The sequence below is a fragment of the Vicia villosa genome, linkage group LG6 (assembly GCF_029867415.1).
Source record: "Vicia villosa cultivar HV-30 ecotype Madison, WI linkage group LG6, Vvil1.0, whole genome shotgun sequence".
In the NCBI taxonomy this organism is placed as follows: Eukaryota; Viridiplantae; Streptophyta; class Magnoliopsida; order Fabales; family Fabaceae; genus Vicia; species Vicia villosa.
In genome coordinates this window covers 133505447-133533032 of record NC_081185.1, presented here as the reverse complement: position 1 = coordinate 133533032, position 27586 = coordinate 133505447, and the positions used below count along the sequence as shown (strand labels likewise).

Below are 27586 nucleotides of genomic sequence, written 5' to 3'. Positions count from 1 at the left end.
AGAGGATCCGATCGAGGTGGATGCGACAGTTTGGAGATCGACCGACGATATTCTAAAGATGTTGTAACGTCTTCAACCATCTCGTGATGATGAAATGTAATGTTGGTTTTAGGTTAACAAAATTCTATGTAATATTATGTAGTTTATGTATGTTAAATGAAAGATTTGTGTTAGTGTATGTTGTTCTTCCTATTTTGACAATTGCTTCTGGTTTGTGGTAACATGAAAGATTATAGATTTTAATATTCAAACAATCCATAAAGATTATTTCTCGTTACTTCTATGTTTTAGTTTGTCAGACTAACCATCAAGCATCATAGAAAATTGAGTTTGAGGATTAGTTGGATTTGGGTGAATCCGAATTTTAAAATTCTAACTTATATTTAATTTTGATTTGATAAAAATATGAGCGAACTTGATATTTTAAATGCACTCGGATATTAAAATTAAAAAAAAATCATAAATATTATTAAATTTTCATAGTGGTGTGTGAGTAAGATAGGATGGAAAGAACAATCTATCATATAAGAAAATTAAGTGTTGTGGAAATTACTCATTTTCCCCGCTGCTTCCTCACGCTGCCACGTGGATAGCTTTTGCAACTTCCCTTTTCTTTTGTTTATTTTTCCAACAACTTTACCAAATTGTTCACATGTTACTCATTTGAAAAGTAAAAGTAGACCATCTTTTTTACAGAAAAAATATTATCTGGTTATTAAAATATTTGTCTTCTCCCATCATATTTCTTCTCATTTAATGCACTACATAACCCCTTTTCAATTTGACAGTTATAGCTATTATTAAATTAATTTTCTTTCAATATATATTATTTAATGCACTACATAACCCCTTTTCAATTTGACAGTTTATACTATTATTAAATTAATCTTCTTTCAATATATATTATTTAATGTTTTTTTTACTATCTCTAACATTGCTTTCCATTGCACTATATTTTTTTTCTTTCCTACATTTTCTCTTCTTTCTCTCTCCTCTATTCTCTTATTCTCTCATCTCTCTTCTTACTTTCTCCTAATATTTTATGTTCTCTTCTACTTTTTTTCGTTTTTTCCTTCAAATCTATCAATCTTAAGGTGAAAGAAAACAAAAAATATAGATCTTAAGGTGAATTTTATTTTTTTGCATGTCTGATTTTTATTTTAATTTCTTTTGAAGTTTTAAATAATATAAAAATGAAATTTTTAAGATTTTTTTGTTTCATTAAATAAATTATTGATTTTTTCAGCTCTGGACTAAACTACACATATATGATGGTTAGGGTTTTGTTGTGTACGGTGAGAGTTAGTTTTCTTTTTATTTATAATTTTACTGTCTATTTTCTTTCCAAATCTATTTGTAAAGGAAATATTTTTACTTTTTTTTTTCATCAACCATGTAAAAATGCAATCTTTAATCTTTATATTCTATTTAATTAATATTTTTTTTGCTGATTTTTGCAGATCTGAATTAATAGACAATGTTTGGCGTCTCTTCCTCTAACCATAACTGATATATTTCTTCACCTCAACAAAAACTTTGTTGCTTTTGTTTTGATTTTCCTTCTCTTAGTTTTTTATTTTCTTTCAGGATTTTTGAAGTATACTGGTGAAGTTATTGATGGAAAAATTGGAAAATAAGGGAATAAGTTATAATGTTGTGTTTGATGCAGTGAAAGGTGAAAATATTAAGTGTATATCAGACAAAATATTATCTATTCAGGATACTTATTTAGGCTTTGTTTGGATTTGATAAACTGGATGGAGCAAAGCGGAATGAGATGGAATAATATGATATTTCATTGTTTGGATAATTTAAAAATGGATGGAGTGGAGTGGAATGAAGTGGTATGAATTTCATTTTATTTTTTCACTTACCACAATTTTTCTTCCCCTCCAATTTGGACGGAATAAACAACTTACCATGTTCCGTCCTAATCTTTCCAAACAATGAAATTGTATATTCGTTCCGCTCCGCTTCATTCCGCTCCGTTGATTTTATGATATCCAAACATAGCCTTAGTAAGAAAGTTGAGAAGTTGAGGTGATTTGTTTTGTCCCCATATAGCTTTCATTTTGGACATCCAAATAGAAATGTAACTACCCTATGATTGCATATTTTGCAATATTTCTATAAAAAAAAAAAAATCCACTTCCAATTAGACTATAATTTGTGGGATAGTGATGAAATTTGGAGTAAAGATGTAGGTACACATGAAAAGCATAATGAATAAAATATATTGATAACATATTAATGCATTTTCAATAGAGAAAAGATATTGTTACACTAACTTTTACACTTTTACACCCACACCGTAGAATATTCAAAATATACTAAATTTATTTTTTTAATAGTTTATTTCATGTTGATTTGTGTGCAACTTACCATTTCTTGCTTGTCTTATATGGCGTAAATGTTAGGTGTAGAGAAATGTGGTGTATATATAGCAAACCTGTTTTTAATAAATAATTTACAAATCATAATTTTATATAAAATTGTATTAATAGCTAGGCGCAAAATATATATATATATATATATATATATATATATATATATATATATATATATATATATATATATATATATATATAAGTGTGGATTCACTTGCTTCATATTCCTATCCTTTAAATTATATTTAATTTATTAGGGACAAAACAAATTACCTCATAGAAATATGAATATCATAGGACAAATATTAATTATGATATATTTGAAAATAAGTATAATATGCTGTAAATATCTTTTTAACACTCTAAATATGGACAACATATTTAAAATTCTAAATAAATATATATATAAATATATATAATTTAAATAGGAGAATGAAGCGAATAAAGAAGGGATAAGATCAAATCAGAGTGATCCTTCCATTAATTCAAACTTAAATAATAATCGGAGATCTTTATTATTTTTAATATATAATAATGGAGATCTCATTTTTAATATAATATACATACAACAACATGTTTAATTTTAGAAATTATAAATGTTATAAATTTAAATAATATTTGTATATCGGAAAAAAAATAATACTTGTATACAGAAAAAAATTTATTATTAATCTAAACATTTTTATTTATCATAAAATTATATTTATGATCAAAATATTTTTGATTCAAAAATGGTATACGGGAAAATTTTATTATTTATCTAAATATTTTTATATACGAAAAATTACTATTGATCCATATATTTTTGTAAACGATGCCTAAACAAAATTAATAATATTTATATACAAGAAAAAAATCTACTATATATCTAAATATTTTTATATACGGAAAAAGTATTTATGATCCAAGTATTTTTGATTAAAAATGGTATATGGGAAAAATCTATTTTAAATCTAAATATTTTTATATATAAAAATTTACTATTGATTCAGATATTTTTGTAAGCTGCATAAACAAAAATAATATTTATACATGAAAAAAAATTATTGATATGCATATTTTTATATATGAAAAATAGTATTTATGACTCAAATATTTATCATCTAAAAATGTTATACGAGAAAAAAATTTATTATTGATCTAAATATTTTTGTATACACAATTTTTTATTATTGATCAAAATATGTTATTCTTTTTAATCTTTAATTTAAAATAAATATATTATACAAATAAATGCTCGTACCAGATCAGAACCCGTACACACACGAGTTTGTTACTATATTTTTTTTCTTTTTTTCTTGAGAGACTTGAATCAAGACAAGACATTGTTTTCACTTGAGAATACACATGGCCCCATATGGAGTAAATGTTGGGCCTAGACTACATAAATACCGATGGGCTGCAATTGGACAACATGACCAAAAATATCTAAGATTGAGTTGTTAACTGAAACGTGTACGTCCGAGATTCAGAGACATAACAATTTCAAACAACTTGACGCTTGACCTTCTCGAATCCCTTACTATAAAATCAACCAAAACCCATTTTCCACCCTATCCGATTCCAACAACCTAATCCAGTGTCCATCACGTTCTTCCCGATCTACCACAATTTTTGATTTTTCAACTTGATTTATCTATGGGCTAAGCTGAGTTCATGTTGTAATCATTTTGATGTCATAGGTTTTTGTTTTGTGCTAGGTTCTGGTTTTTCAAATCCCTTAATTTACACCTCTGAGTTTATTTCCTTTGGATTCAACGTTATTTCGTTTTGTTGGGTGTGAAACTGTTTGGAGGGTTTCGAAGAGCATATAATAATGCCTTCGGTGCCTATTGAACTTCTTCTTCGTCATTTGGTTCCTTTTGTCGCTGATTTTTATTATGGATCTTTATCTCATCGTTTGAAACCTCTTGAAAAAAGTGATAGGCGTGGTAATCTTAGTTAACATAAGGACTTTCGTGCTTTTTATTGTCTTTTGCTTTTATATTTCTATCCTAGTTGCTGTTGTTTGCTGTAAGTGAGATACAGGTTGATCGTTTGAAGAGTTGGGGATCTAGTGATATTTTTGTTTTGTTCTTGTTTGGAGAGTGCTACTAGAGCTTCAAACTTCGTCTTTTAAGGTATATTTTTTGTGCAATCATGTTCTGATATTTGTATTTGAAATTATATTAGTTATTAGTTATGACCAGATCTGATTCATAGTGATAGTGTGATCATTTTGCATGTCATGATTTATTGCTATGCCGGTTAGGAAGAAAATGTGTTTTTGAGTATAATCATTTGCATTTTGTGAACTGCAGTTTCATTTCATGTAAAATTTGGTTGAGCTAGATAGATTCAGGGTACTGATATTTCAGATTTGTATGTCTATTAGATAAACTTTTCAATTTTTTTATGCAGAATAGTTATAGTACCTAGTAAGTTGATACATTCGATGGAAGTGTGTTCTTTGGTTAATGACAAGATCGAGAACTGCATAAGTAGTCTTGAAGGTACTTTTAGTGAGTCGTTACATATTCGAGATGCTGAAAAATCGGAGTATGCGTCTGAGGGGCATGAGATATGCAATGTAGCAGAGGAAATCTTATGCGAGGTTATTAAACCGAACAAAGCAAAACTTAACACTGTGTGTTTGAAAAAATCGGCAACCTTTCCAATTCCTTGTGAAGAGGAGGCAGCATCTGTTACAGAATCATCTTCTGAGCATTTTGCTCATCAAACTTACTCTCGTTCGATATCTTTGCCTGTAAGTTTCTTATGTTACAATGTTAGTGTTAGTAATGTTAATGTCTATAGGTTGCAAGCAATTGTGCTTTTCTCAATGTCTAACATAATACACTGCACTTTTTGTTATCTGGACAATGAAAATTTGGTTTATTTTCATGTTTAATGGTTTTCTTTTTCTATGTGATTTACATCACAGGCCCCTTCGGAACTTAAATCTGCCATGAAAGGCAGTCGTGATAAAAACGGAGAAGGACATGTGAAGTTGACAGTGAAATGGGCGGCTGATGTGTATGATCCGATACCTTCATTAGTGTCACATACTGTCAAAAACAAGAAACAGCCGAAATCCAGGAAGAAGAAGAATGAAAAGAAAAATATGAAGAAAGGTAACAAGGGAAATTCAGCCCGAGGGGGCAATGGCAAAGATAAGAAACAGTCTCGCAACGTTGGCGAACAATCTGATCAGTGCTATCAGTCATCGGATTCTCAAGTTATTGATGGTTCTTCTGATTTTGACACTCATGATGTTTGTAGCCAAGATTCAAACTGCGGAGCTAGTTTCTTGAAAAAATCAGTTACAGAAATGCATTACTCGGTTGCGGAAGCACAATGAGTAAACTATCTAGAATGCTTTATGCTATCTATTTCCTTCTATGTGCATAAATAAAAATATGTCTGTTAGCTTGTATATATGATGAATAGACTTGGGATTGTATGGTGTGAGATTTTTGTATGCTTCTAAGACAGTTTGAAACTGTCTTCTACATATCAGCTTGATGTTCGGGAACACATTTTTGTTTGTAATATGGAACAAGCTTTGTGAGGCTTTTGTAGTTTTCATGCATTTCTGGTTTATATAATGAAAGTTTGGAGATAACAAGTGAAACCTTTTTTGTTGTTCTCCTATGTAGCTTGTACTGTGAATGGCAGAGCTATGCATTTCTTTTGATTAATCTGACTTATATTTGATGTGTTTTAGAGATTTAGTTTTGGTTGGTGACTATGAGAAACTATTGGTGCAAATGTTACATGTTTTGCATGATGTCAAAATTAGGAAAATCTTAACATTTTGGTATATTGGACGATATTTCTGGGTCATTATGTGCATCTTTGCATTAGGGATTTTAGAATGTACTTAGAACATGTATGAAATAGATATCTTGCATTAAAAATCAATTCCATGGCATTAAACAATTATTTTTATGTGTCGACACATACGACTTTCAGGTCGACACATGTACTTCATTTTAAAAACATGGAGCTTCTGACCTTACACAGATCGACACATGCATTAACATGTGTCGACATATGACTTATATGTGTCGACACATGTTGTAGTTTTCTAAAAAGTTGCATTCTTTTTCAAACTTCTAGATTTCTCTTTTGTCTCCAACTTGAACACTTATAAATATTTCATACATGCATCATTTTCAAGTTGATGAAACTATAAACACATACAAAGAATGCTCCTCATCTTCAATCTGTCTTATATGCATACACACAAACAAACTACACATATTCTTTTTTTGTTTGGATGTCATCTAGATTAGGTTGATAACATCCAATTTAGGTTGGTGTATCAGTGTATTGGGTTGAGAATCGTTGGGAGTTTCATCGCAAAAATCGTGAGGGATTTTCCTCCAAGATCAAGGTGTTGATTTGGGGGTTTTGAAAAGAGTTAAGCAATTTGGATTAGATTGAGTGAAAACTTTGAAGAACAGAAGGTTCTTGCAAGGGAGTGGTGTAAGACGATTAATCAATTGGTAATCTTGGGTGACAATAATTCGTAAATTGGATTCGACCAAGTGAAAGATTTGAATAACGTTGGTTTCTTGCAAAGGAGTAGCGCAAGACGGTGAATTAATAGGTATTGTTGGATATGAATTGATCAAACTCAGTTTAAGGGAAGAGAAGTGCTAGGATTAACATCAAACATAAGATTTGTAAGGTTAGATTGCTACATTTCTCATGTAAACTACTTTTTGCAAAGTAAGATTGATATCTCGATTCCAATTGAAATTGGGGGAAGATGTAGTCGTAGCGAGGACAACTAAACAAATTCATGTGTCCTCTTTCTCTCTCATTTACTCTTCATTAGCAAATTGTTAAATACATAGATTAAGTAATCGATTTGTGCAGATTTCTCCTTTGATTGTTCAAATTTAAATTGGTTTGTTGATTACCTTATAATCAAATTGATTGTAAGTGACTTTTGACATCAACAAACTCAAAAGGAAAATCTGAAAAATTGATCGCATACCAAGTGTTTGATAATTTACTATTTTACGTTTTTCCACTAATTTTGTTGGAAATAAGTTTTCTTAGTGAAACTATTAAAGCGAGTGATTGAGAATTTAGTTATTAATTGATTATCATTGTTATACATTTCATACGGTATTGCGCATATTTGAGTTTCCAATAATTGATTCGGTTTAGACGACCTATTCGATCTAAGTTAAATCTTCTGCTTGCCATAGTTTTTTGCGTGTTTCAAAAACAATTTTTAAAATAGAAACTTTACCTCGGGGGTCTATTCACACCCCTTTAGATAAGTTGTCGTCTAACAACTATTACAGTGACTTGCTTTTATAATGAGTTGAGTGTTACAAGTAAATTATTGCATTTATGACAATGCATGACATTGCTTCGAATAACATATTCATGTAATTGTTTAATTAGTTGTTAATAACACTTCATTTGATGTTATTGAATTAATATTAGATGTAGGAATGAATCTATCACCATTTTCCAAGTATTGGTATAGGGGAGTACGACTAGGAATACACTGAGACTAAGCCATGTGCCAACATCTTTGTTCTAACAAAAGAATACACTACTACAACGCTATATCAAGAGCGTGTGGATCAGCTACTAGTACATGATTTGTTTAAGAATTATGACACTCACCGAGACACATGATCGCTTGAGGGCATCTAGTTTTATTCTAGTTAGATCAAATATGGATTGTGTAAGGTCTGATACATGTTTGAGCAAGTTAGCGTCAGTTCGGGTATGTGCAAACAAAATATGACCAATCTGGGATGAAGTGGTCATATGTGGAGTAAATGGACCATATTTTGTTTGTTGAAGACCAGAGCACCCAAATCATGTATAGTTGAGAAATTTCACATAGACACTTGAGGTAGTATTTTAATATGTCACATCTCTACATATTCTCACATCTTAAGAACATATTCTTAAACTAGTAGAGGAAGATGGCAATCTGGATTGTATGATTTCTGCATGTGTGCACATTCAGGACTTGGCCACCGTTACTATATGGTGTAACTATACAGGAGAGCAGTGATGTCCACTTTGTTGTTTAAGAAATTGTGAAGGAAGTCAAGATTGTATAACAAACAAAAAGGTTGAAGATGAGGGGAGGTAGATCTTGTGCAACCAATTAGGATGTATTCTTTTTATGATTATATGGTGATTGCTTAGGTTGTATTTTGTATATGAGTTATCCTGTATTATGTTTGACATGTTATATTTTATATTATTTTGGATATTTTTTATTAATTCTTTTTAATGTCATTTTATGTTCTTGTTTATGTTAGTCTAATTTAAAGATGTTATTATGAAAACATGGAATTTGATGCCATAAAAAACTTCAAATAATAGAATTTAAAACAAAAGATATATCATTTGAATTTAGATATTATAATTTGATCCATATTGAAGGAGTCTTTGCATGATTTGGGTTCTATAATTTGAAACTTGTCAATTCATTATTTTCTATTATGTGATTTAGATTACACAGACACTCACTTTATGTAGGCTAGAATGCACATGAACATGTACAAAATGGTATGTTTGGTTCATTTGTAGTTTACTTAAAAAAGCAATGAACTATTCTTATCTATATTTAGTCAGAATAAACTCTAACCTAGTTGCAGATTACTACAATAATGGAACTCCTCCCCATTTTATTCAGGATCAATGTTAATGTTACATTGTCCGATATGAAGGGTCAACTGGGCCAAATGAATTGTCTTCTCAACCACCCCGACACAATAAGTGTGGTTATTGTTGAGTATCGTTGTTCGTCTGTCGATGAATGATGGACGAGTTCAGTCCACCAACATGCAACTTCAAAATCATGACGGTGTGAGAACCATATTCTCGATATTTAGACAATATAGTATCAAAGGATTGATCGAGTTAAATGTTAACTTGGTCAAATTTGTTCATCATATTTGTTCAAGTTTGAATCGTCTCAGGACACTTAATAAAATTGCAATATGCATGGTTGAACCTGATGAAAAAATAACTAATTTTTCTGATTTGTGGTCTTATTTGTACTTGACATGTAACATCTTGAATTAATAGTGTTTATATTCATTGTATTTGTTCAATGGTGTAATTGGGATTATATAATTCAAGAGTTTCTAAAACACGTTTTAAAATCTAAAATTTGAGGGGGGAAATTGTCAAAGCGAGAAATTCTAGAATTTCATCTGAATTAATAGAGTGTTTATATTCATGTGAGAAAAGCTGTAGGATAATTTATGAGTAATTCTTATTTTTGGTATCATTCTTGTGTAGTCTTTGGTCCATTATGCGATCATCTAAATTATGCGGACATGCATGATATTATACTGTCAAATTCGTGATGCTGCCAGCAAGCTCCAGAGAAAAGCTAGCTTATCATAACTTTAATCCTGCATTATCTCTGCAACGTTTGACTCCTCAAGTTAGCTTGGATCATTGGATCAACAGATGTGTTTTGCTTTAGTGATTATCAACATGCCTTGGACTTGATTGCTAGGCCTCTGCAATGCATCTTATCTTAATCAGATACATTTCTGTGCGCCCATCATTCAATCCATTTGGGATTCCTCTCAAATGAAAGGTTGAAGTGTCTTAGAGAAGGAAATAATAGTGTTGTGTTGATTATATTCCAAAAGATTGCAGCTTCTCAATAGATATGAAAACCTTCATTTGTCAAAAATGAAGGAATGTTGCAACAGCAAATACTTGAAATACATAAGAAATTACCTTAGCAATGAAAATTCAATAGCAGGTAGCTGTCAATAATACAAATAATGGTGAAAAGTATGGAGGAAGTTCATATCAGCTTAATACAGGAAGAATTAGTTTCCACTTTGACATCAAAATTTTCAACAGCACTAGTAATGCCTAACTCGAATAATCAATTATCACTGATTAGTACAAAAAAAATCAGAGTATAGTTGGCTATGTTGAATCATACGGTCCTTAAAATATTACCTCCAACATCATAAGAGTAATCAATCAAGTATCTTCAATCATCAACCACACCATCCAACAGTCTTATTAACTGTGAAGCCTGTTTGAGAAGGCTGAGATTCTGATTGCTGAGGAGGCCGAGGTTCTCTTGGTTTGGCAGGATCAACAAATATAACCCATCCATCCAAAAATTTAGCATTCATTCCTTCTCTTGCCTTCTCGGCTTCTTCTACAGTTGCGTATGATACAAAAGCGAACCCTTTCGATCTTCCAGAGGCTCTGTCAATTATCACCTTGGCTGTATAATCAAAATGGTTGATGATCAAACACAAAACAAATGAAGCAAAATAAGGATATTATAATTGAGTACTGCCAATTGCCAAACATAATAAAATAAAAATGCTCATTATTACCTTCCATGAGCTGCCCGAAAGGAGAAAACGCTTCAGTAAGTTTTTCATCTGTTGTCAATCTCGAAAGACCTGTTCAAAATTACAAATACAAGAAAAGACATGTTACTTAAATTTTAAAATGTTATAACATATAATTAAGATATTTTGCACACGCCAAATCAACCAAAAACACAGGTTTGTTAAGTTCACATAAGTGAAAACTAGCCAGATATGAGAGTAACAAACTAACAAGTAAGAACAACAAAAACGAAGTTTTATCTCATTAAGTAAAATCGGATACATGAATCAAACTACGCCATAAAGTCATCAAAATACTAACCATGTCATAGAGATTCAACATAATTTTCTGCCGAGATCAACTATGCATAACAGTGGAAACACGACTCCAACACTGACACGTCGACACAGGTAATAATTTAAATTAAACCTAATCACAAGTGTCGTGAACGACACACCTTTTTTCAGAGGTGTCTAAACTCTTAGATAACTGCTATTACTAAGAACTTGATTAAATTAGCATTGCTATAGACAAAAGTTTCAGGTAAAACCAAATTAAGGTATACCAAACTAGACATGTAGATTATATTTGACCTAAAGAGCTTCATGTACAAAAAAAATTCTCTTTCCAGTTTCAGAGTATTTTGCAACCGAATCAACATGTCTTCCACAACTTCTTTTCAATTAAAAGATGGAGCTTCATTAGATTGAAACTATGATGCAAAGAAAAGGAGATAAAATAGATGGAAAGGCTGGTATTTGGTTACTCACCGCTGACGAAAAGTTTGGGGGAAGTGAGAGTTGAATTGAAACGAATCGAAGTGAAGTGGGAGTGGGAATGGCGAAGTAAGCGCTGAAATCCAGAGACAAATGCCATCGGACAAGTTGGATTCAGACAGAAGGAGATTTTAAGGTTTTGCGGTGACGAGGATGTTAAAACCCTTGAAATTTCAAAATGAAAAATGATCGTAAGACCTAATAATATTGCTCATAGATTATTTCAATTAAAAATTAAAATTTGAGTAATTTCTTCTCCCTCTGGGCTCTAGCCAGCTTAGTTAATACTCATAGGAAATTTAAATGAAAATGTTATCCTTCCCATATCCCAAATTTTCAATCAATTATCCCCTACTCTTATAAATTATGAGTTTGGACTAAAATGTTTTTGTATACCATAAAAAAAAAATCACCTTTTTCTCATTTCATTAATTCGGATAACACAATCACTACTTTTTTAAATTAAGAGAGTTCAAACTAGAGAACACAGATAGAAGATTCTCGGTTTATCGTTACCACACACTGAGTAACTTATAAGTAAGTTATCTGGTTTGCATGCGAAAAAATGTACTAACTAGATAATGTTTACCAAGGTTCTCTGATTTTATTGAACTCAAATCGGATAACGTTTGTCAAAGTTTTCCGGTTTTGTTGTGTGGTTTTTGGATAACTTTATCATATGTTATCATGGTCATGTTTTGTTATTCATTGTTTTATTTTATTTTTAGCGGTGCACAGAAAAGGAGGTCGGAACGACAATATTATGTGATGAATAGGTGAAGGACAACAACCTCGACAGACGGTGGATGAAGAGGGACATCAGGTAGATACACATGAGGCTACTCCGCAACAGCCGGAGTTCCCTAGAGGGCCATTCGATACGTCTCTTCCGGTGAGGTACCAGAGTCATGTTGCTCGTCATTTATGGTTTCACGAGGTAGATTAATCTATGTCATTCTATTTTGAATCATTTCATATTGTAATTACTTATATTTTATAACATATATCCTATAAATTGTTTTTAGGAAAGACATCTGAAGAAATAATTAAAGGTCGCTGCACATGGTAGCAAATTGATATGATGGGTTCCACACAGTCTCCCACCGGTGATAGAGACTTGGTTTACTGACTTTGGTCTAGTCTTTCTCTAGAGAACCAGTTTGTCGAGGATATATCAAATTCTAGTATCGGCCTTTTATATAAAAATGGCATTCAAAAACATCGTCATTTCATGTGCTATTTGGCAAGATGACCATTACATTGGACGATGCTTCTTGTCTTCTTCATATAACATGTAGGGGTGAGTTATGTGACCCTGCATAAGGTTTCACTGATATTGATGTTATTAATCTTGCTATTGATCTGTTAGGTGTTCCCTTTGAGGAGGCAACTGAGGAGATCTATGCTTGTAAGTATCCTTATTATAAGCTGGATTGGTTGAAGGTGATATTTGTGCGTCAGAGAGCTACTAGTAGATTTGACTATGCTGCTAGAGCCTATATGTTGTTGTCATCATTCTTGCCCCTAAGACTTTTACTCTTGTAGAGGCAAAATATTTACTATTATTTAGGAACTTGGATGGATATGGTAGATATAGTTGGGGGCAATTGCACTTATCACACTTTACAAATATTTAGGAGATGCTTCATTCTATACGTGCAAGTAGCTTGGCGGATATTTGGCGGATATACCTATCTTCTACAAGTACAAAATGTTTTCTTTTAATTTGACTTATCTTTATTTATTTATAATATTTTAATTGATGATATTCATGTTGTGTAGCAGTGTTGGATTCGCGAATATTTTCTAACTGTTGGCAAGAGAGGATTGTCTGGATATGTTTCGAGCGTGTTAGATGTGATCTGTGAGGGAGTTTTCGCTAACACCCCATATGATGGAGACAATGGTTACTTGGATTGGTATTATGGGTGTCACATCCTCATTTGGTATCACCACCTCGGGATGAGCTGAGAGAAGTTTAGGTTACTATTTATGACGAAGGACTCTCAGATCAGAGGTTAGAATTTATTTCACATGGGCTTCATCGTTATTTACAATGTCACGATGCAGAGGAGGAGGAGGACGAGTTCACTGAGATATTTTGGTCACTATGTGTAGCTCAGGACAAACCATTACTTATGGGCGGACCAGTAACTCGTGACGATGAGTCTGAAACATTACCTTCTTTACTTCTTTATTATTTTGAGACTTATGTATTATTTTGAGACTTCTGTATTTGGATACTTCTTTACTATTTTAAGACTTATGCAACATAACCCAAAATATATCATGAAGTCAAATGTCAAAATATAACAACCACATTACAATTTTAATCTAACATATTGCGGCACTACATGTGTAAGGTGTTACCAATGTTGTAATCGTCTGAAAAATCCTACCATCCAAGAAGTTGTATCTGGTTGCAAATTCTTCCAATACAGTATGATCTCTAGCAACGGAAATCCTTCATTAAATGGTTTGATATATCTGGAAATTGTACCATGAACTTATTATATGGTTTCTTCTTGGAGGTTTTGGATAATTGTGAACATGGCCTCTTTGAAGATTTTTGAGAACTTGAGTTTGCTTGATCAACATACTCATGATATGAAGGGCCATGATAAACATCATATCCCATGAGTTTCTTCTCTTTCTTCTTCACCCTCCTTTGGTTTTTATTTTTTCAGGAGGTGGGCACATCCTTGTTGTAGTGGGATAAGCAATATTACACACCCTACTTTTTAGTGCATTTTTTTGCAACATCTAGTGACCTGAATCTTTTCCAAATTGCATAAATTGCGTTGTTTATGTCCACCTCTGATCCATCATCTGCATATACCTCTTGTTTTCCATCCTTACTTAGCTTTCTCCAATGGATATGAATAGTCTCAATTGGTATCGCATCACCACTCAATGTGTATCTCCCTAACTCACAATGTCAACCCTCAACCACTCTTCAACAATGAGCCTCAAAGCAGATCTTAATATCGATCCACGCAAATTCCCATAAAATGGACTAGTATGTGCATGCTCAACTTCATAAAAACTCTTCTCAAATGAAGCTCTGATGTTGCCCAATTTTATCTTGAGATTGCCATTTATAGTCTCCCAGCATTTTCACATATCACCTAAGTTGTTCTCCAACATCTGCTTTAGTTTCCAATGCGTACGTAGACTCAACCCTTAAAACATAAGTAAGTACTTGTAATAATAAGATAAACAAAATATGGCTAAAATCAAACATACCTATTGGTCGTGGTATTGATCAATGCTTTAACAAATCTATGCATATGCAGAATCAACCATGTGTCTTTCACATAGTCAAAAAATTATTTAAAGTCAACACATGTGTGCTTAAGCTGTTGTAACTGTTTATGGTACTCCACCTCATCACTAGCCCTTACAAGTTCTTACCATAATTGAAGGATAGAAAACACTTAGAAAGGGGGGGGTTGAATAAGTGTGACTTTAAAAACTCTTAAGATAAAAACAATTGCACAATGATTTTTATCCTGGTTCGTTGTTAACGAAACTACTCCAGTCCACCCCCTTAGAGTGATTTACCTCACCTGAGGATTTAATCCACTAATCAACCTTGATTACAATGATTTTCCACTTAGATACCTTCTAAGTCTTCTAGAGTATTCTGATCACACCTTGATTACTCTAGGAACCTTTTACAAATTAATGTAAACAAAATCTTTCAAGAGTATTACAATGCTTCTTAATAAGCTATAATCACAACTGTGATATTTCTCTTAAGTTCTAAGCTTAAATCTCACTAAGATATTACAACAGTAATGAAGTGAGGTTGAAGATGAAGTTTGAGAGCTTTTGAATTTGACAGCGTATCTGTATTTTGCGCAAGAGTGTTGTATTCAGCTTCTCATCAGAACTTCTATTTATAGGCATTTTGAGAAGATGACCGTTGGGAGAATTTAATGCGTTGCGTGATCCGTACAGCATTGCATTTAATGTTTCACTCTTTTGTCAACTACCTCGAGCCTTGCTTTTCCTGCTTTAACTGACTTTGCCTTTAATAGCTTCTAACGTTCCTTTTGTCAGTCAGCGTAGCCTGCCATCTTGTACTTGCTTCTGATCTGATCTTTGTAGATACAACGTTTGAATTAATCAGAGTCAAACAACTTGGTGCAGAGCATCTTCTTGTCTTCTGACTTTGAAGTGCTTCTAGCTGTTAGAACAAGATTTGTTCTGATCAATTATCTTAGTTTTGATGATAACAATAATATGAATTTTGATTAAGATTATATGGTACTCTAATCCAATGCAATTTCCTTTTCAGGAAATATATAAAGAGTACGCATAATTCAGCGCTCAGAAGCTTTGTCTCAAAGGGTTCAGCATGCAACATCAGAACATGGTCTGGCAAGACATCAGAAGATGGTCGAAGCAGAATCAGAACATGGGTCTATGGAAGCATCAGAAGAACAAGAGAACAGAAGCACTGAAGTTCTGATGGTATCACGCTCAGAAGCACTTCAAGGTCAGAAGATCAGAAGATGCTTTGCACCAAGCTGTTTGACTCTGATGATATTCAAACGTTGTATTCACAAACATCATATCAGAAGAAAGTACAAGTGGCAAGCTACGCTGACTGACAAAAGGAACGTTAAAAGCTACTAAAGGCTACGTCAGTAGACACAGCGTGAACAAGGCTCGAGGTAGTTGACAAAAGCGTATAACATTAAATGCGATGCTGTACGGAACACGCAAAGCATTAAATGCACTCAACGGTCATCTTCTCCAACGCCTATAAATATGAAGTTCTGATGAGAAGCAAGGTTAACGATCCTGAACAAAACAACGCCTATTAACTTGCTGAAACTCTGTTCAAACTCAAAGCTCAGAATCTTCATCTTCATCAAAGCTCACTACATTGCTGTTGTAATATATTAGTGAGATTAAGCTTAAACGTTAAGAGAAATATCACAGTTTGTGATTATCGCTTTCAAGAAGCATTTGTAATACTCTTAGAATTGATTACATTAAGTTGTAAGGAACTAGAGTGATCGTGTGGATCAGAATACTCTAGGAAGTCTTAGAGGTTATCTAAGCAGGTTGTAACTAGAGTGATCGTGTGGATCAGTATACTCTAGAAAAGTCTTAGAGGGTATCTAAGCAGTTATTCCTGGAGTGATCAGTGTGTGATCAGAAGACTCTGGAAGACTTAGTTGCTGACTAAGTGGAAAACCATTGTAATCCGTGCGATTAGTGGATTAAATCCTCAGTTGAGGTAAATCATCTCTGCGGGGGTGGACTGGAGTAGTTTAGTTAACAACGAACCAGGATAAAAATAACCGTGCAATTTATTTTTATCTGTCAAGTTTTTTAAAGCTACACTTATTCAAACCCCCCCCCCCCCCTTTCTAAGTGTTTTTCTATCCTTCAATTGGTATCAGAGCGCCGGTTCTAAGGTGCAAGCACTTAACCGTGTTTAGAAAAGATTCAGGAAGAGAAAAACGCTTCAGTAAAAGATGGTTGATGAAAGTGAAAAGTCTACACCTGCATCTACATCTGGCTCTGCTGAGCAATACAATGGTAACAATGGTTATACTAGACCGCCGGTATTTGATGGTGAAAACTTTGAATACTGGAAAGATAAACTGGAAAGTTACTTTCTTGGTCTAGATGGTGATCTATGGGATCTTCTGATGGATGGTTACAAACATCCAGTAAATGCCAGAGGCGTAAAGCTGACAAGGCAAGAAATGGATGATGATCAGAAAAAGCTTTTCAGGAATCATCATAAATGCAGAACTGTTTTGCTGAATGCTATCTCTCATGCTGAGTATGAGAAGATATCTAACAGGGAAACGGCCTATGACATATATGAGTCCTTGAAAATGACTCATGAAGGAAATGCTCAAGTCAAGGAGACTAAAGCTCTAGCTTTAATCCAGAAGTATGAAGCCTTCAAGATGGAGGATGATGAAGACATTGAAAAGATGTTTTCAAGATTTCAAACTCTTACTGCTGGATTGAGAGTTCTTGACAAGGGATACACCAAGGCTGATCACGTAAAGAAGATCATCAGAAGCTTACCCAGAAGATGGGGTCCTATGGTGACTGCATTCAAGATTGCAAAGAATCTGAATGAAGTTTCTCTGGAAGAGCTTATCAGTGCCTTGAGAAGTCATGAAATAGAGCTGGACGCAAATGAGCCTCAAAAGAAAGGTAAGTCTATTGCATTAAAATCCAATATCAAGAAATGCACTAACGCTTTTCAGGCTAGAGAAGAAGATCCTGAAGAATCAGAATCTGAAGAAGAAGATGAACTGTCTTTGATCTCCAGAAGGCTAAATCAACTCTGGAAGACCAAGCAAAGAAAGTTCAGAGGCTTCAGAAGTTCAAAGAAATTTGAACGTGGAGAATCTTCTGATGACAGAAGATTTGACAAGAAGAAGATCATGTGCTATGAATGCAATGAGCCTGGACACTTCAAGAATGAATGTCCAAATCTTCAGAAGGAAAATCCCAAGAAGAAGTTTCATAAGAAGAAAGGTCTTATGGCAACCTGGGATGAGTCAGAAGATGATTCAGACTCTGAAGATGAGCAGGCTAATTGTGCGCTGATGGCGACAGAAGATGACGGATCAGAATCTACATCAGAATCAGATTCTGAAGAGGTATTTTCTGAACTTACTAGAGATGAGTTAGTTTCCGGTCTAACTGAACTTCTGGAACTCAAGTCTCAGATTAGTCTCAAATACAAAAAGCTGAAAAAGCTATTTGAATTTGAAACAAAGAAGCTTGAGTTGGAGAATTCTGAATTAAAAGAAAAACTTTTAAAATTATCCAATAATGTTGGATCTCCTTCTGATTCAGAAAAATCCACTCCTAGTCTAAACCATATTCTGAAAGAATATGATTTAAGTTTCAGGAAGTTCTTATCTAGAAGTATTGGCAGAAGTCAGCTAGCTTCTATGATATATGCTGTGTCTGGAAACAAAAGAGTTGGCATTGGTTTTGAGGGTGAAACCCCATACAAACTTGAACCTGTTGATGAAATGAAACTCACATACAAGCCATTGTATGATCAGTTCAAGTATGGCCACTCCCATGATATTAGGCACACTTCACATGCTCAAAGTTTTCACATAACACACACCAAAAGGCATGTGACACAACCTAGGAAATATCATGAAACTCACATTAAAAATTATCATGCTGTTCCTCCTATTGCTTACAATGTTAAACCCAAGTTCAATCAGAACTTGAGAAAATCTAACAAGAAAGGACCCAAAAAGATGTGGGTACCTAAGGATAAGATTATTCCTATTGCAGATATCCTTGACTGCAAAAAGGACAAAGCACAACATGTCATGGTACCTGGACTCTGGATGCTCACGACACATGACAGGGAGAAGGTATATGTTCCAAGACCTGGTGCTTAAGTCTGGAGGAGAAGTCAAGTTTGGAGGAGATCAGAAGGGCAAGATAATTGGCTCTGGAACTATAAAGTCTGGTAACTCTCCTTCCATTTCTAATGTACTTCTTGTAGAAGGATTAACACATAACCTCTTATCTATCAGTCAATTGAGTGACAATGGTTATGATATAATCTTTAATCAAGAGTCTTGCAAGGCTGTAAATCAGAAGGATGGCTCAATCCTATTTACAGGCAAGAGGAAGAACAACATTTATAAGACAGATCTGCAAGATCTTATGAGTCAGAAGGTGACTTGTCTTATGTCTGTTTCTGAAGAGCAGTGGGTCTAGCACAGAAGATTAGGTCATGCTAGTTTGAGAAAGATTTCTCAGATTAACAAACTGAATCTGGTCAGAGGACTCCCTAATCAGAAATTCAAATCGGATGCTCTTTGTGAAGCATGTCAGAAGGGCAAGTTCTCCAAACCTGCATTCAAGTCCAAGAATGTTGTCTCTACCTCAAGGCCATTAGAACTCTTGCACATTGATCTGTTTGGCCCAGTCAAAACAGCATCTGTCAGAGGGAAGAAATATGGATTAGTCATCGTAGATGATTATAGCCGCTGGACATGGGTAAAATTCTTGAAACACAAGGATGAGACTCATTCAGTGTTCTTTGATTTCTGCATTCAGATTCAATCTGAAAAAGAGTGTAAAATCATAAAGGTTAGAAGTGATCATGGTGGTGAATTTGAGAACAGATCCTTTGAAGAATTCTTCAAAGAAAATGGTATTGCCCATGATTTCTCTTGTCCTAGAACTCCACAGCAAAATGGAGTTGTAGAACGAAATAATAGGACTCTGCAAGAAATGGCCAGAACCATGATCAATGAAACCAATATGGCTAAGCATTTCTGGGCAGAAGCAATAAACACTGCATGCTATATTCAGAATAGAATCTCTATCAGACCTATTCTAAATAAGACTCCTTATGAACTGTGGAAGAATAGAAAGCCCAACATTTCATATTTCCATCCTTTTGGATGTGTATGCTTTATTCTGAACACTAAAGATCATCTTGGTAAGTTTGATTCCAAAGCACAAAAATGTTTCCTTCTTGGATATTCTGAACGCTCAAAAGGCTACAGAGTATACAATACTGAAACATTGATTGTAGAAGAATCAATCAATATCAGGTTTGATGATAAGCTTGGTTCTGAAAAACCAAAGCAGTTTGATAATTTTGCAGATTGTGATATTGATATATCAGAAGTTGTTGAGCCAAGAAGCAACGCATCAGAAGCAGAGCTTCTCAGAAGCAAAGAATCTGAAGATCAAGTATCAGCTTCTCTGGAGGATCTAAGTATTTCTGAAGAACCATCTGTCAGAAGATCATCCAGACTCATCTCTGGTCATTCAGAAGATGTCATTCTTGGAAAGAAGGATGATCCAATCAGAACAAGAGCATTCCTTAAGAACAATGCAGACTGTCAATTAGGTCTTGTATCTTTGATCGAGCCAACTTCTGTTGATCATGCTCTAGAAGATCCAGACTGGATAATTGCTATGCAAGAAGAACTGAATCAGTTTACAAGGAATGATGTTTGGGATCTTGTTCCTAGACCAGATGGATTCAATATAATTGGTACAAAATGGGTCTTCAGAAACAAGCTCAAAATGAGAAGATGAGAAGTTCTTATGTATGAGTATCTTCTGAAATGAATTTTTTTTAGAAGTTCTGATAGAAATCAATTAGAAATTGTAATTCAGTTATTACTAACGTTTCATTGTCTAAGTTGATTCAGAATCTCTATAAAAGCAAAACAGCTGAAACTGGCTATCCAGATGGTAAACACGTGTTCACTATTCCTGGACAAGCGTGCGTGCAGTTGAGGGGACGTCTACTTAGGTAACTGTGCAAATCACGTCTTTTGTCATTATTATCTCTCCTCATGTCACGTAACATTAAATGCTTTTCATCATTTACTCTCTTTCAGTTTTCTTTTTATATTCTTCAAATGTTTCTTTTCCCTCTCATATTTCTCTCACTTTGCATTCAGTTTCTTTTTCGTTCTCTCTCTTTGCATTCATATCATAAACCCTAGCAGTTTCCAATATCTGCAAATTCATCATGAATCCATCGTCAAGCTCTGGGAATCAAGATAATGATCGGAAACAAAAGAGAAAGGCATCTGCTGAACCAGAAACCAAACCAAAAAGAGTAAGGATCTCCTATGACCCTCTCAAAGTGTATCATCCCCTTGACGGTTCCCCTCAATCACCTCCCTCTTCAAAGACCTCCACCACCTCATCCTCCTCATTCATCCTCTCGGAACCACCTTCTTCACCATCTGATATCTCCTCTCCTTCAACCCTTCCATCAGATATTTCTTCATCTCTCTCACACCCTTTTCCCACCAGAACACCTAATCCCTATAGCGTTGTTCTTCCCGACTCCAGGTTCACTGTCAACCCTCCAACCCCTGCCACTCAATCATATCTGGAGCTTTTACATTCTGATGTAAATGGCTGGTTGGAGATTCTAGGTGCTGCTCACCTTAACCATCTGGATGAGTATGCTACAAACAACCTTTGGAATACCTTTCGTCAGGATTTTCTGGCTAAGGCTACAGACACTCAGAGAAGGATTATGTCTGAAGCTCCTGGTGTTCGTGGTCTTCGGTTGGAAGTTGGTGAAAGCAGCCATCACCATCTCATCAGGAACAGAAGTGTTCTTGAAGGGAAGATACCAGCAGATGAGTTGGAAGAAGAAAATCTCTGCAGAGATATCGTGGTGTGGAGACCATGGTTTCCTGTGCTGACTGGAGATTTTCAGTGGCTGTTCAACTGGTTCAGAATGAACCCTTCTGAAAAAGCACCTCACATGGTCTTTCCAGTAGTGGTTTATCCTGCTGAAGTTGCTGGTCCTACTCCTCCAACAAACCTAGCAGCTATTCTTGAAGCGTTGGAAGCTGGAACTTCTGAGCTGCCTGAACCAGAATATGCTAAGGCGACTTCTGAGTCAGACTCAGATGAGGAAATGGAAGATGCACAAGCTGAAGATCTTCCAGAAGATCACCCTGCTGAGATTGCTGTCACTTTTGGCAGAAATTCTGGTGCCTCCTCTTCTGGTGAAACCTCAGCTCTGATGGAGACCTTGGAAACTCTTCATCAGAATCAAGCTATGCTGGCTTCTCGTTTGGACGCGCAAGAAGTAGCCAATGCTGAGTTTCGCTCCTTCATGACAAGGCAAGCTACAAGCACTGACGGGATTCATGATGTTCTGGCGCGGATTTTGCGTAGGCTAGGATCTTAGTCTTTTGGTCTTTGTAGTTTCCTCTCCTTGTTGCATCTGTTTTCCTGCATTCCTTTCTTGTAATCTTTTGATTTTTAATGAAAAGTTTCTTTGCTTTTACATTCCAGTAATTTTATTTGTCGTTTTATTCATCTGAATCGTTTAGTATATTCTTTTTGATGTTATGACAAAAAGGGGGAGAAGATAAATGATAAATGATTTGATTAATCTATCAGTTGCTGGGTAAAGCTCCCACACATTCTCTAACAAGAACTGCAAGTTCTATATGGTTTAAGTGTTTTGCAGGTATAGAGAAGTGAAGAGAATCTTCAAAGCAAACACAAGAAGCAAAACCATGGAAACTGAAGCAAGCCGAGTGCTGTCAAGCTTCAGAGATCAGAAGCAAGAAAGTAGAATGAATCAGAAGCACTGATAATAGAATTTGATCCATATTTGTCTATTTGTTCTGACAAAATTCTATTTGCTCTGATACATTATTTTAGCCTATATGGCTCTGATACATATTATGTGTTCAAATATACATTTTATGTTCTAACTCGTTCATGCTGACTTTTGTCGTTTAGTTTTTGTTCTGTAACATTTCAGGATGTAGAGATGCTCTGATGATGCTCTGGTACATTCAACAATGTTCTGATACAAATCTAGCATGAAGTGATGTTGGTAGAAATTCAAAGCTCTGAAGCTATCCGAGGGAAGCAGAAATCAGAAGCTGCGAATGTCCTAAAGATCCAGAAAACTCAAGTTCTGAAGCTGTCCTAGATGGAAGCAGAAATCAGAAGCTGTGAATGTTCAGAAGATCAAAGAAATTCAAGTTCTGAAGCTGTCCTAGATGGAAGCAGGAATCAGAAGCTGTGAGTGTTCTAGGGATCTAAAGAAATTCTAGTTCTGAAGCTGTCCTATGGAAGCAGAAGTCAGAAGCTATGAATTTTCTGAAGACAGAAGCTTATATGATCGTCTCTACCGAAATAATCAGGGAAGTCTTTTATTAAAGTTCTTCGAGTATTTATTTCAGGGGGGAGATTATTTATCTCAGGGGGAGATTGTTAATCTCAGGGGGAGACATATTCATATGCTTATGCTATAGCTGTGTAATTTGTCTTTTGCCGTCTGTTCTTTCTGATCGCAAATTCATATCATTTATATATGTTTTTGTCATCATCAAAAAGGGGGAGATTGTTAGAACAAGATTTGTTCTGATCAATTATCTTAGTTTTGATGATAACAATAATATGAATTTTGCTTAAGATTATATGGTACTCTAATCCAATGCAATTTCCTTTTCAGGAAATATATAAAGAGTACGCATAATTCAGCGCTCAGAAGCTTTGTCTCAAAGGGTTCAGCATGCAACATCAGAACATGGTCTGGCAAGACATCAGAAGATGGTCGAAGCAGAATCAGAACATGGGTCTATGGAAGCATCAGAAGAACAAGAGAACAGAAGCACTGAAGTTCTGATGGTATCACGCTCAGAAGCACTTCAAGGTCAGAAGATCAGAAGATGCTTTGCACCAAGCTGTTTGACTCTGATGATATTCAAACGTTGTATTCACAAACATCAGATCAGAAGAAAGTACAAGTGGCAAGCTACGCTGACTGACAAAAGGAACGTTAAAAGCTACTAAAGGCTACGTCAGTAGACACAGCGTGAACAAGGCTCGAGGTAGTTGACAAAAGCGTATAACATTAAATGCGATGCTGTACGGAACACGCAAAGCATTAAATGCACTCAACGGTCATCTTCTCCAACGCCTATAAATATGAAGTTCTGATGAGAAGCAAGGTTAACGATCCTGAACAAAACAACGCCTATTAACTTGCTGAAACTCTGTTCAAACTCAAAGCTCAGAATCTTCATCTTCATCAAAGCTCACTACATTGCTGTTGTAATATATTAGTGAGATTAAGCTTAAACGTTAAGAGAAATATCACAGTTTGTGATTATCGCTTTCAAGAAGCATTTGTAATACTCTTAGAATTGATTACATTAAGTTGTAAGGAACTAGAGTGATCGTGTGGATCAGAATACTCTAGGAAGTCTTAGAGGTTATCTAAGCAGGTTGTAACTAGAGTGATCGTGTGGATCAGTATACTCTAGAAAAGTCTTAGAGGGTATCTAAGCAGTTGTTCCTGGAGTGATCAGTATGTGATCAGAAGACTCTGGAAGACTTAGTTGCTGACTAAGTGGAAAACCATTGTAATCCGTGCGATTAGTGGATTAAATCCTCAGTTGAGGTAAATCATCTCTGCGGGGGTGGACTGGAGTAGTTTAGTTAACAACGAACCAGGATAAAAATAACCGTGCAATTTATTTTTATCTGTCAAGTTTTTTAAAGCTACACTTATTCAAACCCCCCCCCCCCCCTTTCTAAGTGTTTTTCTATCCTTCACTAGCGTGATACCATAAGAACTTCAGTGCTTCTGATCTCAAGTTCTTCTGATGCTTCAATAGACCATGTTCTGATTCTGCTTGACCATCTTCTGATGTCTTGCGAGAGCATGTTCTGATGTTGCATACTGAACCTTCTGAGTCAGTGCTTCTTAGCGCTGAATTGTGCATACTCTTTATATATTTCCTGAAATGGAAAATGCATAGGATTAGAGTACCACATTGTCTTATACAAAAGTCATATACATTGTTATCATCCCCTATTTTGATGATGACAAAAACATATATAATTGATATGAATTTGCAATCAGAATATCAGATGGCCAAAGACAATTACACAGTTATAGCATAAGCATATAAACAAAGTGTGTGAATATGTCTCCCCCTGAGATTAACAATCTCCCCCTGAAATAAATACTGGAAGAATTTATAAATAAAAGACTTCCCTGAGTATTTTCCATTTCAGTTGAGACGTTCACATTTGCCTAAAACTTCAGAACATTTAGAGCTTCTGCTTCTTGCTTCCATAGGACAGCTTCAGAGCTTTGAATTTCTTCTTGAATCATTGCATGCTTGATTGTATCAGAACATTCTTGAATGTACCAGAGCATCATCAGAGCATCTTTACATCCTGAAATGTTTCAGAACAAACTAGACGACAAAAGTCAAAGCATGAATGAATCAGAACATTCTTTTAAGAAAGAACATATATCAGAGTAATGCTAAAACAACTGTCAGAGCAAACTTTGATAAGTTATTAAAAGAAATATGCATCAGAACATATAAGGGATAAGAATGTGTTAGAACATATTCTGCCACGAGAATATCAGAACATTCTTCCTTATTGCTTCTGATCTTGAAGCTTCACAGCACTAAGCTTGCTTCAATTCCAAGAACATGCTTCTTTATAGAATTACATTTCCCCATGTATTTGCTTCTCATGTTGAGCTTTTTCAGAATATCTTCAATCCTGCAAAAATCTCAAAGACATAGAACTTGCAAATATTGTTAGGAATATTGAGACTTACTCCCAGCAACTGATATAATAAATCAAATCAATTGTCACGTTTTCTCCCCCTTTTTGTCATAACATCAAAAAGCATTTAAAAGACTCAGATGAAAAACAAACAATATGAGAGAAAATAATAATCCATTGATTCAACAAAACATATCAGAGAATACAGAAGGAGAGGAAGCAGATGCAAGAAACAAGAAACAACTAAGACCAAAAGACTACAACTAGCCTAGCCTAAAGACTATCTTGGCCAGAAGGTTTTGAATCTCAGAAGTGCTTGCAGACTGCGTCTTCATGAATGAGCAAAACTCATTGTGAGTATCTTCATGCTTATCCAAGCGAGAAGCTAGAGCATCTTGATTCTTTTGAAGAGCCTTCATGGTGTTCACCAGAAGAGAGGATTCAGCAGAAGAAGATTCACAACCATCATTCAAAGGAATAGCATGCTCAACAGCAGCATCTAGCATGAGAACATCATCTTGATTTTCCTGAACAGGAAGTTTCTCAGTGGGATGATTCTCAGCACTTTGCTTCCCAGCATCAGCTTCTGACATAGAAGCATCTTCAGCATAATTTGGAACAAGAAGATCAGAATCTCCATTCTCAAGAACCTGAAGAATTGCAGCCAGATTCCTTGGAGGTGGAGGAGCAGCAACTTCTGATGGATGTTCAACAGCTGGATATACCATATCTGGTGCTTTCGTTGAGGAATTTTGGGGTTCAGAAGGAGGAGGCTTTTTTTGAGAAGAACAAGCAGCAGCATCTTCACGAAAAGCTTTCTTGATGCGCTTATCACGGTATTCATCAGATTGTACTTTGAGAGGATCATAGGGTAGCTTTGGCTTCTTAGCTGGCATAGGTCCTGCTTCTGAGGCCTTTCTTTTTAATCTCTTTTCTTTCTTCTTCTTTTTTTTCTTCTTCAACTCAGCCAGAGATGGAAGAACTCTTCCTCGAATCCATGCAGGATCAACAAAAGATTGAGCTTTGACACAAGACTTCAAATAGCGCTTAACAGACTTGTCGAGCTCTTCTTTGAACAAGTGAGAATAACTCTCCATAGGGATTCGTCTTGTCAGAATATCTGGAAATATTCTTGGAGTAGAAGTTACCTTCTCAATCAGAAGCATTCTTTGTAGATCAAAAGCATTCAGAATGTGTCCTTGAATGACAGTTAAGAACTTGGGCGTACCAACAGCTCTCAGAAGATCCAACAAGTCACTTTCTATCAGAATGTCTGAAATCATTCTGGCAAGAGGAATGGTGTTCTTCTTGAAATCTGGATACTTCTTGCATTCTTCATCTCTTGATTCTTCAATATTTGTCTTCAAATGTTGAAATAGAATGTTTGAAAGATTAACCTTAGTACCTTTTCCAATGTAGAAAAGTACATACTTCTGATCCTGATTTACATACGTTGAGGCAAGAGATCGCTTTCTATGATACAGAGATCCCAGAATAATCTCAGCCCAAACTCTGTAGGAAGGCTTCAACGACGTAGTTTGATGAGATGCAGATCCAAAAGAAGTAGACAATTATTTATCAACTTTTCCCCAAACAACTCTACCAGGAAGAGCACCTGTGATTCCTTCAGAGTCATCAAGACTATAAAGCTTCCTTATCATCTTCTCAGTCACAACAACTTCATGCCCTAATATGAAGGAGATGATAGCAGTTGGAGTAACTGTTGCATGAGTCCAGAAATCCATCACCAAGAGGGGATAAACTGGTCCAATCAATCTTTCAAAGTAAGTTGACCAGCCTTGTACCAGCATTGCAGCCTTGGTTTTGAAATCATGTTCTAATAGATTGTCAAAATCCACCATAGTTTCGCAAAGAACTTCCAGTTCCTCATTAGGAATAGAACAAGTCTTCAGGGGATGATAACCATATTTGTGTTGAACAAGATGTGCTGAAGACATTTTTTGTTGAGTACTTGAGGATGAAAGCATGAATTCACTCTGAGAT

General features: G+C 34.9%; 2 protein-coding genes across 3 annotated transcripts; one reads left to right on the top strand and one right to left on the bottom strand.

Annotated features, from left to right (window-relative positions):
- Nucleotides 1-4332: 4332 nt before the first annotated feature.
- On the top strand, nucleotides 4333-6000 carry LOC131610077 (uncharacterized). Of its 2 annotated transcripts, none has more exons than XM_058881946.1 (3): nucleotides 4333-4507; nucleotides 4793-5133; nucleotides 5311-6000. In XM_058881946.1, exons 2-3 carry the CDS (start codon nucleotides 4822-4824, stop codon nucleotides 5725-5727), a joined length of 729 nt encoding a protein of 242 aa, XP_058737929.1. In that variant the 5' UTR covers nucleotides 4333-4507; nucleotides 4793-4821; the 3' UTR covers nucleotides 5728-6000. The 2 variants fall into 2 exon arrangements, with proteins under 2 accessions (XP_058737929.1, XP_058737928.1); XM_058881945.1 differs by having other exon boundaries at nucleotides 4788-5133.
- Nucleotides 6001-10175: 4175 nt separating this feature from the next.
- LOC131612432 (organelle RRM domain-containing protein 2, mitochondrial-like) lies at nucleotides 10176-11811 on the bottom strand. The gene is made up of 3 exons (XM_058884225.1): nucleotides 11507-11811; nucleotides 10739-10807; nucleotides 10176-10623 (listed from the first exon to the last, which is right to left on the bottom strand). The coding sequence occupies exons 1-3, from the start codon at nucleotides 11610-11612 to the stop codon at nucleotides 10388-10390; spliced, it is 411 nt and encodes a 136-aa protein (XP_058740208.1). The 5' UTR covers nucleotides 11613-11811; the 3' UTR covers nucleotides 10176-10387.
- Between the last annotated feature and the right edge of the window lie 15775 nt (nucleotides 11812-27586).